Here is a 13,886-nt window from a genome sequence, read left to right on the forward strand (position 1 = left end):
TCACAAGCCTCCTCCACAGAGGCCGATCTTGACACCGCTGGTACCAGTCATCGGCAAGTCCACTCAGCTCCGCGTCCTCCTGTACCACATCACTCCATCTTTTCTCTAGCCCATGCCACGCCTGTTTACCCCCCTCTATCCGGCCGAACAAAAGCTGTTAAGGCATGCGGTGACTGGGCATGCAGGCTACATGGCCCAGCCAACGTAGCCTTGCCTGCCGGAGGAGCTCACCAATGGGACTTTGTCCACATCTTTCAAAGATTTTTGAGCTCCTCACACAATCCAGCCTGGTTCAACCCAGGATGGATTGTAAGCAGGCCAGCCTAAATATTTATCACGGGCGAAGATGTTCCATTAGGGGTGTTCACGTTTCGCAAGCATGGAAAAGGGAGGGAATGACTGTGGCCGAGAAGACCTGAAGCTTTGTGCGGAGCGACAGACCAGGTAGCTTCCACACAGCGTTATGCAACTGATTAAAATATATTGCCGCTCGACTGATTCGGAGTGAGACCTCTGCTGCTAAACAAGAGCCGGTCATGAGCACACTCGCCAGGTATGGGAAACTTTCCACTCTCTCCACAACTACCCCATCACCGATTGGGAGTTGTGGCCGTGGAGTGTCCGATGGTACAAAATACCCAGGCAGTTGCTTAGTATTGGTGGGGCTGATTGTAAGGCCCCACCTCTTAGCGGCAAGCTCCAGATTAAGCAGCAGTGTCTCCAACTCCTCCTCTGAATGAGCAGCAATTACCAAATCATCGGCATACATAACGTGGTTGACCAACAGGGAGCCATCCCTTGACCGCACCCGGGCATCGATCAGCCTCCCATTGCATCTTTACCAAGTTTAAATTTCTCCGGTACAGCTATTGAAGGCTTCATGAACTGCGTGTTCAAAATAGATGTTGAATAATGTGGGAGTGAGAGGACATCCTTGTCGCACCCATGACTATGTAGTCGACCTCGACGGTGAATTTGCATATCCTGGGCTTCTGGTGCGTTGCCTCGTCACCCAGGAGTGGAGGCGTGCGTCAGGGTTGTTGTGAACGTTCCTCGCGGTGGTCTCTATCTGTTTAAGTCGATGCGGTGTTCCGTCCTTGTCGACACGCGGGGTCGTTGGGTGAAGTCGGTGAACTGCAGGGTTTTGTACTCGCGTGCTATTACAGTCGCTGAGAGTTTTAAGAGTTGGTTGTACTTGGTTGTCAATGAAGTATTATCCGCCACAGTTTGTTCACGTCCTTGTGCATAACGAACCAAGGCATAATCAATACATTCCAAATCTTGTTAAAATGATCAGAATTCCAGATCAAGCTATTGTCCTTCTTTCTGTTGCCGTGGAATAAAAAAAAAATTGAGGAATTGCATGGGAGAGAAAATGGATCCGAACTCCTCTCTCTCCCTTGTTAGAAATGAGCAACCCTCACAGCTATCAGCTGGAATTGAAATATTTCCTCCTTCACTGCCGATGCCGGATGGGAAAATTGCTGAGGTTTCAGGACTTTTTCAGTTGGTGCAAGCTGCTATGCCTCTCTGCGTTGTCTAACCGATTAATATATCGCCCAGACACCCTGGAGGACAAGGAGAAAGGTGGCTGAGAAAAGTGCCGGGCCTATTTTTCTTCTGGTGAGAAAATTTCCCATCCGAAAATTAGCAGTCATTACCTCAGCATTGGGCAAGCCGAGCACATTTGCAGATTTTTGCTGGGTACTTTTCTGAGATGTTGCCCAAAAGCTTTGTTTAACACGGGGGGGGGGGGGTGCATGCGCGTGCGTGTGAGTGAATGTGTTCCCAATCTGTTTTCCCAGATGCGCTGATGGAAACAAAAACGATTCACTCAGGGTACAGGAAAAAGCCGCTGAACACGGCGTCTCTGTGCACGTTGAAGAACAAATTAATGTGCGGAGCCTCCAACTCCAGCCAAACCTCGTCTCCGGCCTTGAGACTCAGCACGACGCTGCCGCTTATTGCGTCGTATTTTTCACCGCACACCTTAGAGATGACCTTCCCGTTTTTCATGATCATAACCACGAGGTGCTTTTCATGGGCATGCATGTACAGCATGAAATAGTAGACGCCTGGGTGGGCGCAGGTGAACTTCCCCGTGCCGGCATTGTAGTGGCCTTGCGGGTTGGTGATGATGACGTTGAACGTCACGGGGGAGCCGGCCGCCGGCGTGTAAGCGCCCACCTTCGCGGAGAAGGCCGACCTGGGCCCCACGCCGCTCTCTCCCCGCTCGCCTTTCTCGCCTCTGTCGCCCTGCTCACCTGGGACTCCCGGAGTCCCCACACGCCCCGGTTGGCCAAGAGGGCCCAGCTTTCCCGGCAGACCTAGGTGGACAACACGGTCCAAACGCACGGCGTGTGCATGTGTATGTGTCACCCCACGGTAGTGTAGCGGTTACCGCTATACACTCGGCAGAGACCCGAGTTCGATTCCCGCTCATGGTCAACACGAGTGATGATTATCTGAACCGGTCCTGGGACTCCTTCCCTCGGTCGACTCATCCTCAAATTATTACCAAGTGTGATGTGTTAACAACGCCACTTTGGAGACAAAGGCGTGCCGGCCTTCATCGGTGCTCACGAACAGCACTTGCCACAACAGTCTGATAAGGCCATATAGGGGGTCTTTGATTTTTGTGTGTTTATCCCAACAATTGAGTCGTGTCCTGTGACAACCGTCTTTGAATTTTCTACAGGAAAACCTTGCCCGACGTGTCTGTATGGAACACGTGTTTCAGCTCTACATGGTGTACTGAGTGAGTTCTGTTTTCCAGAATATGGGGGTCATGTTCTGGCTATACACGGTGTACCTAATGAGGTATATTTTCCAGAGCATGGGGTGATGTTACAGCTATACACGGTATACCTAGTGAGCTATACTTTCCAAAACATAAGAACACATAGAGCCCATGGACTAAACTTGGAACTAAACTACTTGTTATTTTACCAGGTATAAGGTCCACTGAGCTGCTGTGTTGCCATATTTTTAGAAGCGACCTGCCTGTCGACAATTAAAAGGCTGATATCATCACGTGGCATATTGTAGCAGCCAAATACTCTAAAGTCTAAACGTTGAAGGGAAAACGAGAGGACCTGAAGAAAAATCCACATGACCATGGAGAGAACATACAAACGCCAAATAAACATCAGGAATCGTCAGGGTTGTGTTCGAATCGACGACCTCCTGTGTACCAGACGAGGGAGTTAACATCTCCAAGCAACCGTAGTGAATTAAATAGAACAGTGAGCTCGGTCATTTCCTACCTCGATTATATTGAGTTGATTGGCCCCTTCTGGTGTCTTTTAACTTCGCGTAAAAAATAATAAGAGAAGTGATGAATTGCTCCATGGCACATGCAGCCTGTTGGTGGCTAGACATTAACTACCTCGCTTGGTTTACAGGAGGTCGTGTGCTTGATCGCAATCCTGACACCTGCTGTTTATTTGGAGTTTGCATGCGTCTCTCCCCGTGGTTGCGTGGATTTTTCACCGGATCCTCCGAATTTTCATCCTTCCATACTTAGAAATGTATTTAGTTGACTAAATGTCCACGTGATGAAAAGCCCGCTTCATCGAGCTAACATTACGTGTGGCCAGGTCGCTTCTGACCAAGAGCTACATTTGTAGTGTGGTGTTTATTCACGTGGAAAACTTCGTCATTTTTTCCTGTGTTACTTTATTCACAGAATCCCACACAGATGCTCCTCACGTTCAACAACACGCACTCTTGTAGCGAACTCTTCCTCTCTTCCTCCGTTAGCCTGCTACTTCGAGCTTACTCTCTCTTGCTCCACTAGCCTGTTACTCCCCGCTCTCCTAACCTGTCACAGACACTCTAATTGTATGCTCTGCTCGCTTCTAACCCCTTTAGCCTATCACACTCAGGCTAAAGATTATGCTCGCCTCTCCTCTGCTAGCGTGTCTTGCCTGTGCTCACCAGCGGGGGCTCAGCCATCACCGCTGGGGAGGACGAGGTGTGGAGGGCAAGGTCCCGGACTTCTCTTGAATACTGTTCACTGCTTCATCTCCAACCAACTCAACCCCGTTGCTTCACACGTTCCCCTTTTATCCCCCTCATCATTAAGTGCCCTCAGATGGGCCTCATTAAGCCGGCATCCTCTGGCGTCTCTTGAAAGTGTTCTCCCCCTTATCTCCACTATCTCTCGCCTCCGTGGCACCTACCCCGCGTTTGAATTTGCAGCCAGCCAATCGCTGCCTCTTTCTCTAATTGCTGGCGTCTCTCTGTCTGCTGTCACCCAGGCCACACGCCTTCACCTACTCGTCCGGAGGTGACCTCACTGTCTGCAACCCGTACATGAATGCAAATGCTGTTTGCAATCTCTACGCACGTTATGCCACTACACATAGCTTAGTGAGGATTACTTGGTAATAAAATAAATATATGGAATCAGCTGCTAGGACCACACGAGTCAGTGTCACAGTCCCACCTGAGTCCCCAGTCAAGCCTCGAGCCCCGACGTCTCCCTTGGCTCCGGGTGCTCCGGTAGTGCCTGCGAGAAGAACAAAGCATGGCTCGTCCACTCCTCAAGCCACTCTCAATTCACATCACTCGCCTCCACGCACTCTCCTGTCTCTCCCCGCTCATCTCACTCCACTCCACACGAGACACTCTCCTACGAGAATGAGCGAGTGAACGATTGAGTGAATGAGTGAGTGAACTATTGAGTGAGTGAACTATTGAGTGAGTGAACGTGTGAGCGAATGAGTGAACGAGTGAACGATTGAGTGAACGAGTGAGTGAATGAGTGAGCGAGTGAACGAGTGAGCGAGCGAGTGATCGCGTCGCACCACGAGCGCACCGTGGGGGGTCTCTGGGACCCCGACCCCTCACCGTCTCTGCCGTCCCTCCCAGGGGCCCCAGGGGTCCCGTGCTGCCCCGGGGCTCCGGGCTGCCCGGGGATCCCGTTGATGCCCGCGCAGATGGTCCTCTCCTGCTGGGCTCCCACCACCACCACCACCTCCAGCAGCAGCAGCAGCAACAGTGGCAGGGCCGAGATGGACATCTGGGGGCAGCATTGGCGAGATGTTAACTAGCTCGCCTGGTATACAGGATGGATTTAAACTACGAACTATAATTTTATCTTACCAAGTAATTTACAAATGAGCTGCTATATAGTCGCTCTTTTTTTCACAAGCGCCCTGCCCATCACAAATGAAAGTTCAATGATGTATCATCGTCACGTGAAAATGTACTCGTCTCTGTGCGAGTCTGTGGGTCCTTGTGTGAGTCTACTCGTCTCTATGTGAGTTTATGGGTCTCTTTGTGAGTCTATGGGTCTTTCTGTGAGTCTGTGGGTCTCTGTTTGAGTCTATGTGTCTCTTTGTGAGTGTAAGGTCGTTTTGTGAGTCTACGGGTCCCTGTGTGAGTCTGTGGGTGTATGTGTGATGAGTCTATGGGTTTCCGTGTGAGTCTATGGGTTTCTGTGTCAAGCTATGGATCTCTGTGTGCATCTATGGGTCTGTGTGAGTCTGGGGGTCTATGTGTGAGTTTGTGGGTCTATGTGTGAGTTTACTCGTCTCTATGTGAGTCTATGGGACCTTTTTTTGAGTCTATGGGTCTGTGTGTGATGATTCTTTGGGTCTGGTGTGATGAGTCTATGGATCTCTGTGTGAGTCTTTATACTTACGGTACGCTGAATTTTCTTTCGGACCACCGTACGTAGCAGCTGAGCGTCCTGCTAATCGGAGGTTGTCGGTGCTCAGCGTTCGTCACCAAGTCACTGGAATCCTCTCCCCCGTCTCCTCTTTTAAACATTGCTTGAGTCACGTGGTCCTCCATTTCCAACTTAGTCCAGACCTCCCACGCGTTACGTCACAGTCAACACGCGCGCGGACAAACAAGAAAGACAAAGATCCCCCGTGTAGCCTGTAACAGACTGCCGGGGTCAAGTGGCTGTTAGAGCGAGAAGTAGCAGCGCCTATGAAGGCTGGTACTGTGGCACACGAGGGGGTGGGTGGCCAGCACTACCACGCCCACCCGCCTTCATCTCCCTTAGTGGTGATATTTAGCAGTGACGTGCGGTGAGGTCAATGGGTGGGGAGGCACTGGCTAGTATCAGAGCCAGATCTACACACTGAGGGGTGGCGTGTCCTCACTGAGGGGGTGTGTCCTCACTGAGGGGGGCGTATCCTCACTGAGGGGGCGTTCCCTTACTGAGGAGGGCGTGTCCTTAGTGAAGGGGCGTGTCCTCATTGAGGGGGGCGTGTCTGACACGTCCCCCTCAGTGAGGCAGATGTGATAGCTGCCTCCCCTGGTGCTTTTTCAATGCAGTTTCATGACGAGACCAGCGAGTCTAAATATCTCTATACACATAATACGGGAAATAAGTTACCTGGACTATGGAAGGCGAGGACATGCAATGAAGGGGTCTACAAACATTACATTGGTGACATACTGAGATAGTAACAGGCATGCGCTTATTGCCTGCGCTCCATCCAGTTTCTGAGTGGTTGCGCAATCAGAGGGGAGGCTGAGCTCGTCGCTGCCTCACCTCTCGTCTCTTTCTGCATTTGCAGCAGAGCTCGGCAAAATTGGCGATTTTGACTATGAAAATTATTGGATTCATACAGAAATTATATTTATAACACAGATCAGTGTGGAAATCATACTTTTCATTCTATTTAATGATTTTTTTTTGTACTTGAAGTAAAGCTATTTCCATTGCAGTATGACAGGTGAGGCTCTGCCTCCCCTGCCTCGCCTTACCGCACGTGACTGCCCCTGTATAGCCTGTAATAGACTGTAGGGGCAAGAGCTGTTCGCGAGCACGTATGAAGGCCGGCATGGCACATGAGGGGGTGGGTGGTCAGCACCACGCCCGGTTGCCTTTGTCTCCCTAGCGGCGATGATTTTACATCCCGCACCAGCTACTCACTTGAGACAGGCGACTTCGCGGAGGCTGCGGGCCAGTTTAGATACTCGAAATCACCGATGTTGGCCGTGATTTGAACTCGGTTCGCCGGGTTCCCAGTATGGCGTAGACCTAACCGCTACACTACCGCTCCTTATACACTCACTTTGATAGAAACACACTGAGAACACGCGATGGAGTTAGTTTGATCCTGTCCGCTTATTGCATTTCTCGAATTGTGACCAAAACACGCACGCGCGGGCTCGTGTGTGTGATATCTCACCCTCGCCTCTACTGCTACCGTCATCACCATCAGCCAGGGACTATCCGCTGCTGGATGAAGGCCTCTGTAATCAGCCGCCGCCACCTCTTTCCATGCTGTGACACGTGTGTATGCACGTTCAACTTTTTTCGCAACATACGTAGTCAACCGTGCTAATCGAAGGTGCGGGGGAAGGAAACTTTCACACACACACACGTGTGCTTGCGCGTGCACAACAACCGCCTTTCGCCACTAAGCGGCGGTGACATCACCACCGCGCTTGCGCCAGGCTATATGCACCTTGAGGCCACGTGAAATTTCGAACTCCCGCTGGCAGGTGATCACGGGGCAGATCCAGTGGGTGCCATGGGTCGACTAACTGAGATGACTGGCTGATGTACCATCTGTGCCCTTTTATGTGCAAGCTTCTTGTGTTTGAGCCACCCAGTGCTCCACGTGTTGTTGTGAGCATCGCTCCTCTGCCCTCGGTTGTTGCTGGAGTGGAACTGCCCAATAGCATTCTTAACAAGCCTCCTCCTTAGATGCCCATCTTGACACCGATGGTACCAGCCATCGGCAAGTCCACTCAGCTTCGCATCCTCTTGTACCACATGACTCGATCTCTATTTTTCACCCTTGCCACGCCGTTTAGCCTCCTCTATCCGGCCGAATAAAAGCTGTTTAGGCATTTGGTGGCTGGGCATGCGGGCTACATGAACCAGCTAATGCAGCCTTGCGTGCCAGAAGAGCTCACCGATGGATTTTTTCCAGATCTTTAAAGATTTTTTGTGAGCTCCTCACACAATCCACCCTGTTTAAACCCAGGATGGATCATAGGCAGGTCAGCCTAATGGTTCTAACCAGGCAAGATGTTCCGTAAGGGGGGGTCCACGTTTCGCAAGCGTAAAGAAGGGATGGCATGACAGGCCGAGCCGATGGGAAGGTTCGTGTGGAGCAACAGACCAGGTAGCTTCCACAGAGCATTACATAACCAATGAAAAGATAATGCCGCTCGACTAATTCAGAGTGAGACATCTGCTGTGAATCCGAAGCTGGTCATGTGCTCACTGCCCAGGTATGGGAAACTCTCCACTCTCTCCACAACTGCCCCATCAACAATTGCGAGCTGTGGGGGTGAATTGTCCAATTGCACAAAATAGCCAGGCAGGTGCCTAGTTTTGGTGGGGCTGATGGTAAGGCCCCACCTCTTAGTGGCAAGCTCCAAATTAAGCAGCAGCGCTTCCAACTCCTTCTCTGAGTAAGCAGAAATCACCAGATCATCGGAATACATAACATGGTTGACCAATAGGGAGCCATCCCTTGACCTCACGTGGGCATCGATCAGCCTCCCATTGTATCTGTACCAGAGAGAAATTCCTCCGGTACGGCCATCGTTGGCATCACGAACTACGTGGTAGAAATAGATGTTAAATAATGTTAGAACCAGAGTACATTCCTGTCATACCCCAAGGTGAACAGCGAAAAGCTCCGACTCCTGGCCACGTAGTTTTACTAGGGCCTGCCCACATTCATGAAGACCCTTAACAATTTTGAGCAGAGAGTCACGGACTTCAAAAGCATAGAAGAACAACCGAGAGCCCAGGCCTACTGATAGTATCATAGGCCTTGACCAGGTCAATTAAGGAGAGATGTAGGTTTTGTTGGAATTCCCTACACCTCTGTTGTAGCAGACGGACAGAAAACATGGCATCTGTGCAGTACGGCCCTTTCCTGAATCCACATTGGGCTCCACAAGCCTCACCTCAGCATGCCTGGCTGATTAATCCTTGCCAGGACCTCTCCCGCAACACTGAAGAGGGAATTGCCCCTGTAGGGCATCCTTCCAATCCTGCAAAACCCGTCTGCTTGTCCAGACTGTTATTATGATGTCATGTAGGTTTTCTCATAAACGCCACCATCCCTCAGAATTTCGCTTGGGAGATCATCTCTGGCTGGTGCTTTTCTTGTTCTCAGATTTTGGATCACCTTCTGTACTTCTTCAACAGATAGCACCTTAGCCAGCCACTCACAGGAGATGACTTCTTCTATACTCTTTGGTTCTTTCGGTAAAGTTACGTAGGTGGAAATAAAACAAAATAAATGACGTTTCGATCGCAACACAAGCAATCGTCATCAGGTGAACATCTGATAACGATTGCTCGTGATTTTACCTAAATAAGCAAACAGTATTGATTCCTGCAGTCACGAAAGCATCAAATCAAGATGACTACTTCTTCCAATATCTGAGGCATGACAGCCTCAGCATGGTCATTCCTATTTTTCCCGATGATGTTTTCCAGGCTGAGGGACTTACACTCCCCTAAGACCTCACAGAAATGCTCAGCAAATCTACAAACCTGTTCCTGGGGGTCGTAGATCATATCACCTTTTTTCCCTGTTGTAAATATTGTGATTAAAAAAATATAATAACTAAAAAATAGGTAAAATAATGAAATAAAAATGTACTATTGGCTCTCTCGTTGTCTCGGGCTATGTTTCACCAATCGTGATAATGTCAATGATTCTTGCTTCAACATGTACGATTCTCGCTTTAACGTTAATGGTTCTTTGCTTTAACAATTACCTGTGCAATTGTGTCAGGTCTTGGGATTCAGATCTCACCGCAGGATACAGTTCGTTATTACGACAATGATGCACGAGTTTAGGAAAGAAGCACACAGAAACCTGTTTTTAATCTAAGCAACTTTAATCTCAACTTCCCCGAACACCTTATCATCAAAACACCAATAACATTGCCCATGCAAATGTAGTGTATCAGAGCCGACTGGCGACTAGAAGTAGCAATTGCGGGTGTTCCCACCCAAGGGGAAGAACTGGGTCAAGGGTCATGGAAGCGATCCATGTTTGAGCTCTCAGAACCAGCTAGAAGGTTCGAGAAGGGGGGCGTGGCCAGGGCGTGGCCAGATCCCGCTGGAAGTATAAAAGGGTGCGAGAGACGGAGCTCAGTGGCTGTCTGTGGGAATCAGGGTCCTCTCGCCGTGGAAGTCGTCCTCGTGGTCGCCATCGCTGCTGTCATCTTTGTCATCGCCCGACGCCGCCACTGCTGGATAGTCAGCCAGCTATGCAGTCAGTTAGCGTCGTCGAGCTGGGTTGTCAGGTTAAATTTCCCACACTAACACAGCCACCTCGCACGCCGAGCTCGGCATTGCTGCTCTGCGATCTGCCATTAACATTCTAATATATCACATTAACATAGCCACCTCCGCTCACTCGTCGTGGAGGCCACTGTCCGGTCACATTAACATAACTAGCCCTGCCCACTTCGTTTATGACCCTTGGGCTACACCCATTTCAAACCTTTTAAAACAGTCTGCCTCAGCAGCTTTCCCACTCTCTCCTCCACCTGATGACGATTGCTTGTGTTGTGATAAAAATTTTTTATTTTTCTTTCAACCGATCTTCGTGACTTTACCGAAAGACCCAAGAATATTAATTCCTGCAGTCACGAAATCTTTAAGTCAAGATTTTTGCCAATTAGTCACTATAAAAACTATTTGCTCCTGGGCTGCACCGGATATAACAGCACATTCTATCATCAAGCTAACGTTTAATACCATAATGTTGGAAAATAGTCCTACGCGGTGGTGGTAAATCCAAACATTACAACTTTTCAAGCAAAGGCTTGTGAGTAAGTAACCTCTACGATGCCCGTCTCCCTTGTGTTCGGGACGCTGCTAAAGCAGCAGGGGGTGCGCCTTTTGCCTTTGTTGTTTCAAGGGAGGAGTTCACAGGCCTCAGTTACTGGATGTTTTTTTAGAACACGCTAAATCCATATGTGTGAAAAGATAACTATTACGTAAAAAGTAGGCGATATCACTCTTCATAAAAATTTTTGAAAATGGCATATACAACACCCTAATGATGGTGATAGGTGTGGCACTAGAAGTTACTTTTTCATGGAGTTGAACAGTGATTTGTGATCGAGTATTACTGAGGCAGACTCCATCTCCTCAGCAACCCGTGACCAACACCCATCTTTGCAGCGCTGTATGGCTCTCCGAATCTATGAGAGAATGCTGTGGTAAGCCTCCTCATTCTCTGACATGGGTTGCTGTAGACTGTGAAAGTGGACTTCGTTTTTTATCAGCCAGCCTGAACACCTCCTCTGTCGGCCAGGGTCTCTGGGGAGATTTGGACAGTGCACCCAAAGCAGCCATTGCAGCTGCATGAGCCACAGTCCAATAACTCGCCCATTTCCCCTCGGCATCAGGAATGGTGGAAGATCCAAACCCCAGCTGCAAGTGATCATGAAATTCTCACTTTCAACTTTCATTAGATAGCTGAGACCAGGCCGCTGTTTGTTCGAATAGGTTCCTGGATGTACACCCACTACCGGAGTGGAAGAATGGCATGCGCATCCTAGAAATGATAAGCCGATGATCAGTGGGCAGATCAGCCTCACGTTAGGGCCTGGTGTCAAGGAAATGGGCGCGTATCCACTTTTCCATCATCATGTAGTCCAGCAAATGTTCTTGATTGGACCCGGTATGCATCCATGATGTTGTGTGGATGCACCGATGCTGGAACAGCGTGTTGGAAACTACAAGACCATGGGCTGCACAAAAATATAGCAGCCTCCAACTGTTGTGTTTTAGCTGATCTGTCCGATGACTGCCAATCACTCCAGACCAGGTGCCAGCATCATGACCCACTCGAGACTCAAAGCCACCTAACAAGAAGACTATATCTCAAGGGGTCACTTTAGCTAGCACCTGTAACAGGAGGTCTGTAAAGGCATCTGATTCATCGGCCTTGCCTGCATCCCTCCACTGATGTTCATCTTTGGTGGGGGCATAAATAACCACGACCACCATACCTTGCCTTTGATTGAAGGGAAAGAGAGCCCACAGTGGCCTGGGGCTTCCAGTTTCCCACACCTCACCTCTATGCTCCTATACCCCCTACATTCTTTTGTTCAGAAGAAAATGCACTCCCTGTTGTTTGGCAGTCTTCTGCCCCGAGTAGAGCACTGTCCACCCCTCATAGTGGCTGGAACCAGTCCACGGGACCTCCTGAATGCCGCAGAGATCCAGGTGGTATCAGTCCAGCTCCCGACAGAGGAGTGGCACGCTTTCCTCCACAGTGAGCGTTTGAACATTCCACGTGGCCACTCGCAATGGCTTCTTGCTGTTTCTGGAGGAACCCCAATGGTAATGATTCAGACCTCTGGCTCCACCAAATCGGGTTTGGGCAGGAGTTGTCATAGATACTTTTCCCCCCGGGACCTCCGGTACAAGATTAGTTAGATTTTTTTACATGTATTTTAGTGGTATTTGTATTGTATCATCCCCTCACACCCGTCCAAAATCCTGGTTTTGGACATATGGTGGCTACAACCACCATGAACGGGTATCGGCGATTTTGGAATTGGCCTTTCCTGGTTGGCATTGCTCACATCCACCACAGCGTTACCATCTGGCACCAGTGAGGAGATAGGTGGTGGTTTTTGCTGGAAACATGAACATGCACACACATGTACACACACATGAACAAAGAAACATACAGATACATACACATGCACATATCATATAGATACACACAACGCATGAACATGCACACAACAACACCAACCGCCATTCGCCACTAAGTGACGGTGATGTCACCACGACGCTTGTGCCAGGCTAGGTGCACCTTGAGGCCACGTGAAGTGTCGAACGCCTGCTGGCAGGAGGTCACGGGGCAGACCCAGCAGGTGCCACTGGTTGGCTGACTGAGACGACTGGCTGATGCCCCCTACTATGCCAACTTGCTGTGATTTAGCCACCCGGTGCTCCGCTCAATGTTGTGAGCATCGGTCCTGCACCCTGCGTTGTTGCTAGAGGGTGACTGTCTCCAACTGCCCAGTAGCGTCCTTCACGAGCCTCCTCCACAGAGGCCGATCTTGACACCGCTGGTACCAGTCATCGGCAAGTCGACTCAGCTCCGCGTCCTCCTCTACCACATCACTCCATCTTTTCTCTAGACCATGCCACGCCTCTTTAGCCCCCTCTATCCGGCCGAACAAAAGCTGTTAAGGCATGTGGTGACTAGGCATGCAGGGTACATGGCCCAGCCAAAGCAGCCTTGCCTGCCGGAGGAGCTCACCGATGGGACTTTGTCCACATCTTTCAAAGATTTTTGAGCTCCTCACACAATCCAGCCTGGTTAAACCCAGGATGGATCGTAGGCAGGCCAACCTCAATATTTCTCACTGGCGAAGATGTTCCATTAGGGGTGTTCACGTTTCGCAAGCATGGAAAAGGAAGGGAATGACCATGGCCGAGACGACCTGAAGCTTCATGCGGAGCGACAGACCAGGTAGCTTCCACACAGCATTATGCAACCGATTAAAATATATTGCCGCTCGACTGATTCGGAGTGAGACCTCTGCTGCTAAACAAGATCCGGTCATGAGCACACTCGCCAGGTATGGGAAACTCTCCACTCTCTCCACAACTACCCCATCACCGATTGGGAGTTGTGGCCGTGGAGTGTCCGATGGTACAAAATACCCAGGCAGTTGCTTAGTATTGGTGGGGCTGATTGTAAGGCCCCACCTCTTAGCGGCACGCTCCAGTTTCAGCAGCAGTGTCTCCAACTCCTCCTCTGAATGAGCAGCAATTACCAAATCATCGGCATACATAACGTGGTTGACCAATAGGGAGCCATCCCTTGACCGCACCCGGGCATCGATCAGCCTCCCATTGCATCTTTACCAAGTGGAAATTTCTCCGGTACAGCTATTGAAGG

The 13,886-nt window shown here is 50.0% G+C and overlaps 1 protein-coding gene across 1 annotated transcript; it reads right to left on the bottom strand.

The window, feature by feature from the left end:
• Positions 1 to 274: 274 nt before the first annotated feature.
• Positions 275 to 6,651, bottom strand: LOC142906501 (complement C1q tumor necrosis factor-related protein 2-like). The gene is made up of 4 exons (XM_076054395.1): positions 5,651 to 6,651; positions 4,855 to 5,026; positions 4,451 to 4,513; positions 275 to 2,327 (listed from the first exon to the last, which is right to left on the bottom strand). Exons 2-4 carry the CDS (start codon positions 5,024 to 5,026, stop codon positions 1,831 to 1,833), a joined length of 732 nt encoding a protein of 243 aa, XP_075910510.1. The 5' UTR covers positions 5,651 to 6,651; the 3' UTR covers positions 275 to 1,830.
• Between the last annotated feature and the right edge of the window lie 7,235 nt (positions 6,652 to 13,886).

The sequence above is a fragment of the Petromyzon marinus genome, chromosome 66 (assembly GCF_048934315.1).
Source record: "Petromyzon marinus isolate PM22_M1 ecotype Great Lakes invasive population chromosome 66, UKy_Petmar_22M1.pri1.0, whole genome shotgun sequence".
Lineage (NCBI taxonomy): Eukaryota > Metazoa > Chordata > Hyperoartia > Petromyzontiformes > Petromyzontidae > Petromyzon > Petromyzon marinus.

Bases quoted from the DNA above. Each gene is read 5' to 3' on its own strand.
- LOC142906501 (XM_076054395.1), bottom strand. From the start codon at position 5,026: ATGTCCATCTCGGCCCTGCCACTGTTGCTGCTGCTGCTGCTGGAGGTG. The intron at 4,514-4,854 runs GTGAGGGGTCGG...TTCTTCTCGCAG, and splicing joins TGGGAGGGACGGCAGAGACG to GCACTACCGGAGCACCCGGA. The intron at 2,328-4,450 runs GTGGGACTGTGA...TTGTCCACCTAG, and splicing joins AGGCTTGACTGGGGACTCAG to GTCTGCCGGGAAAGCTGGGC.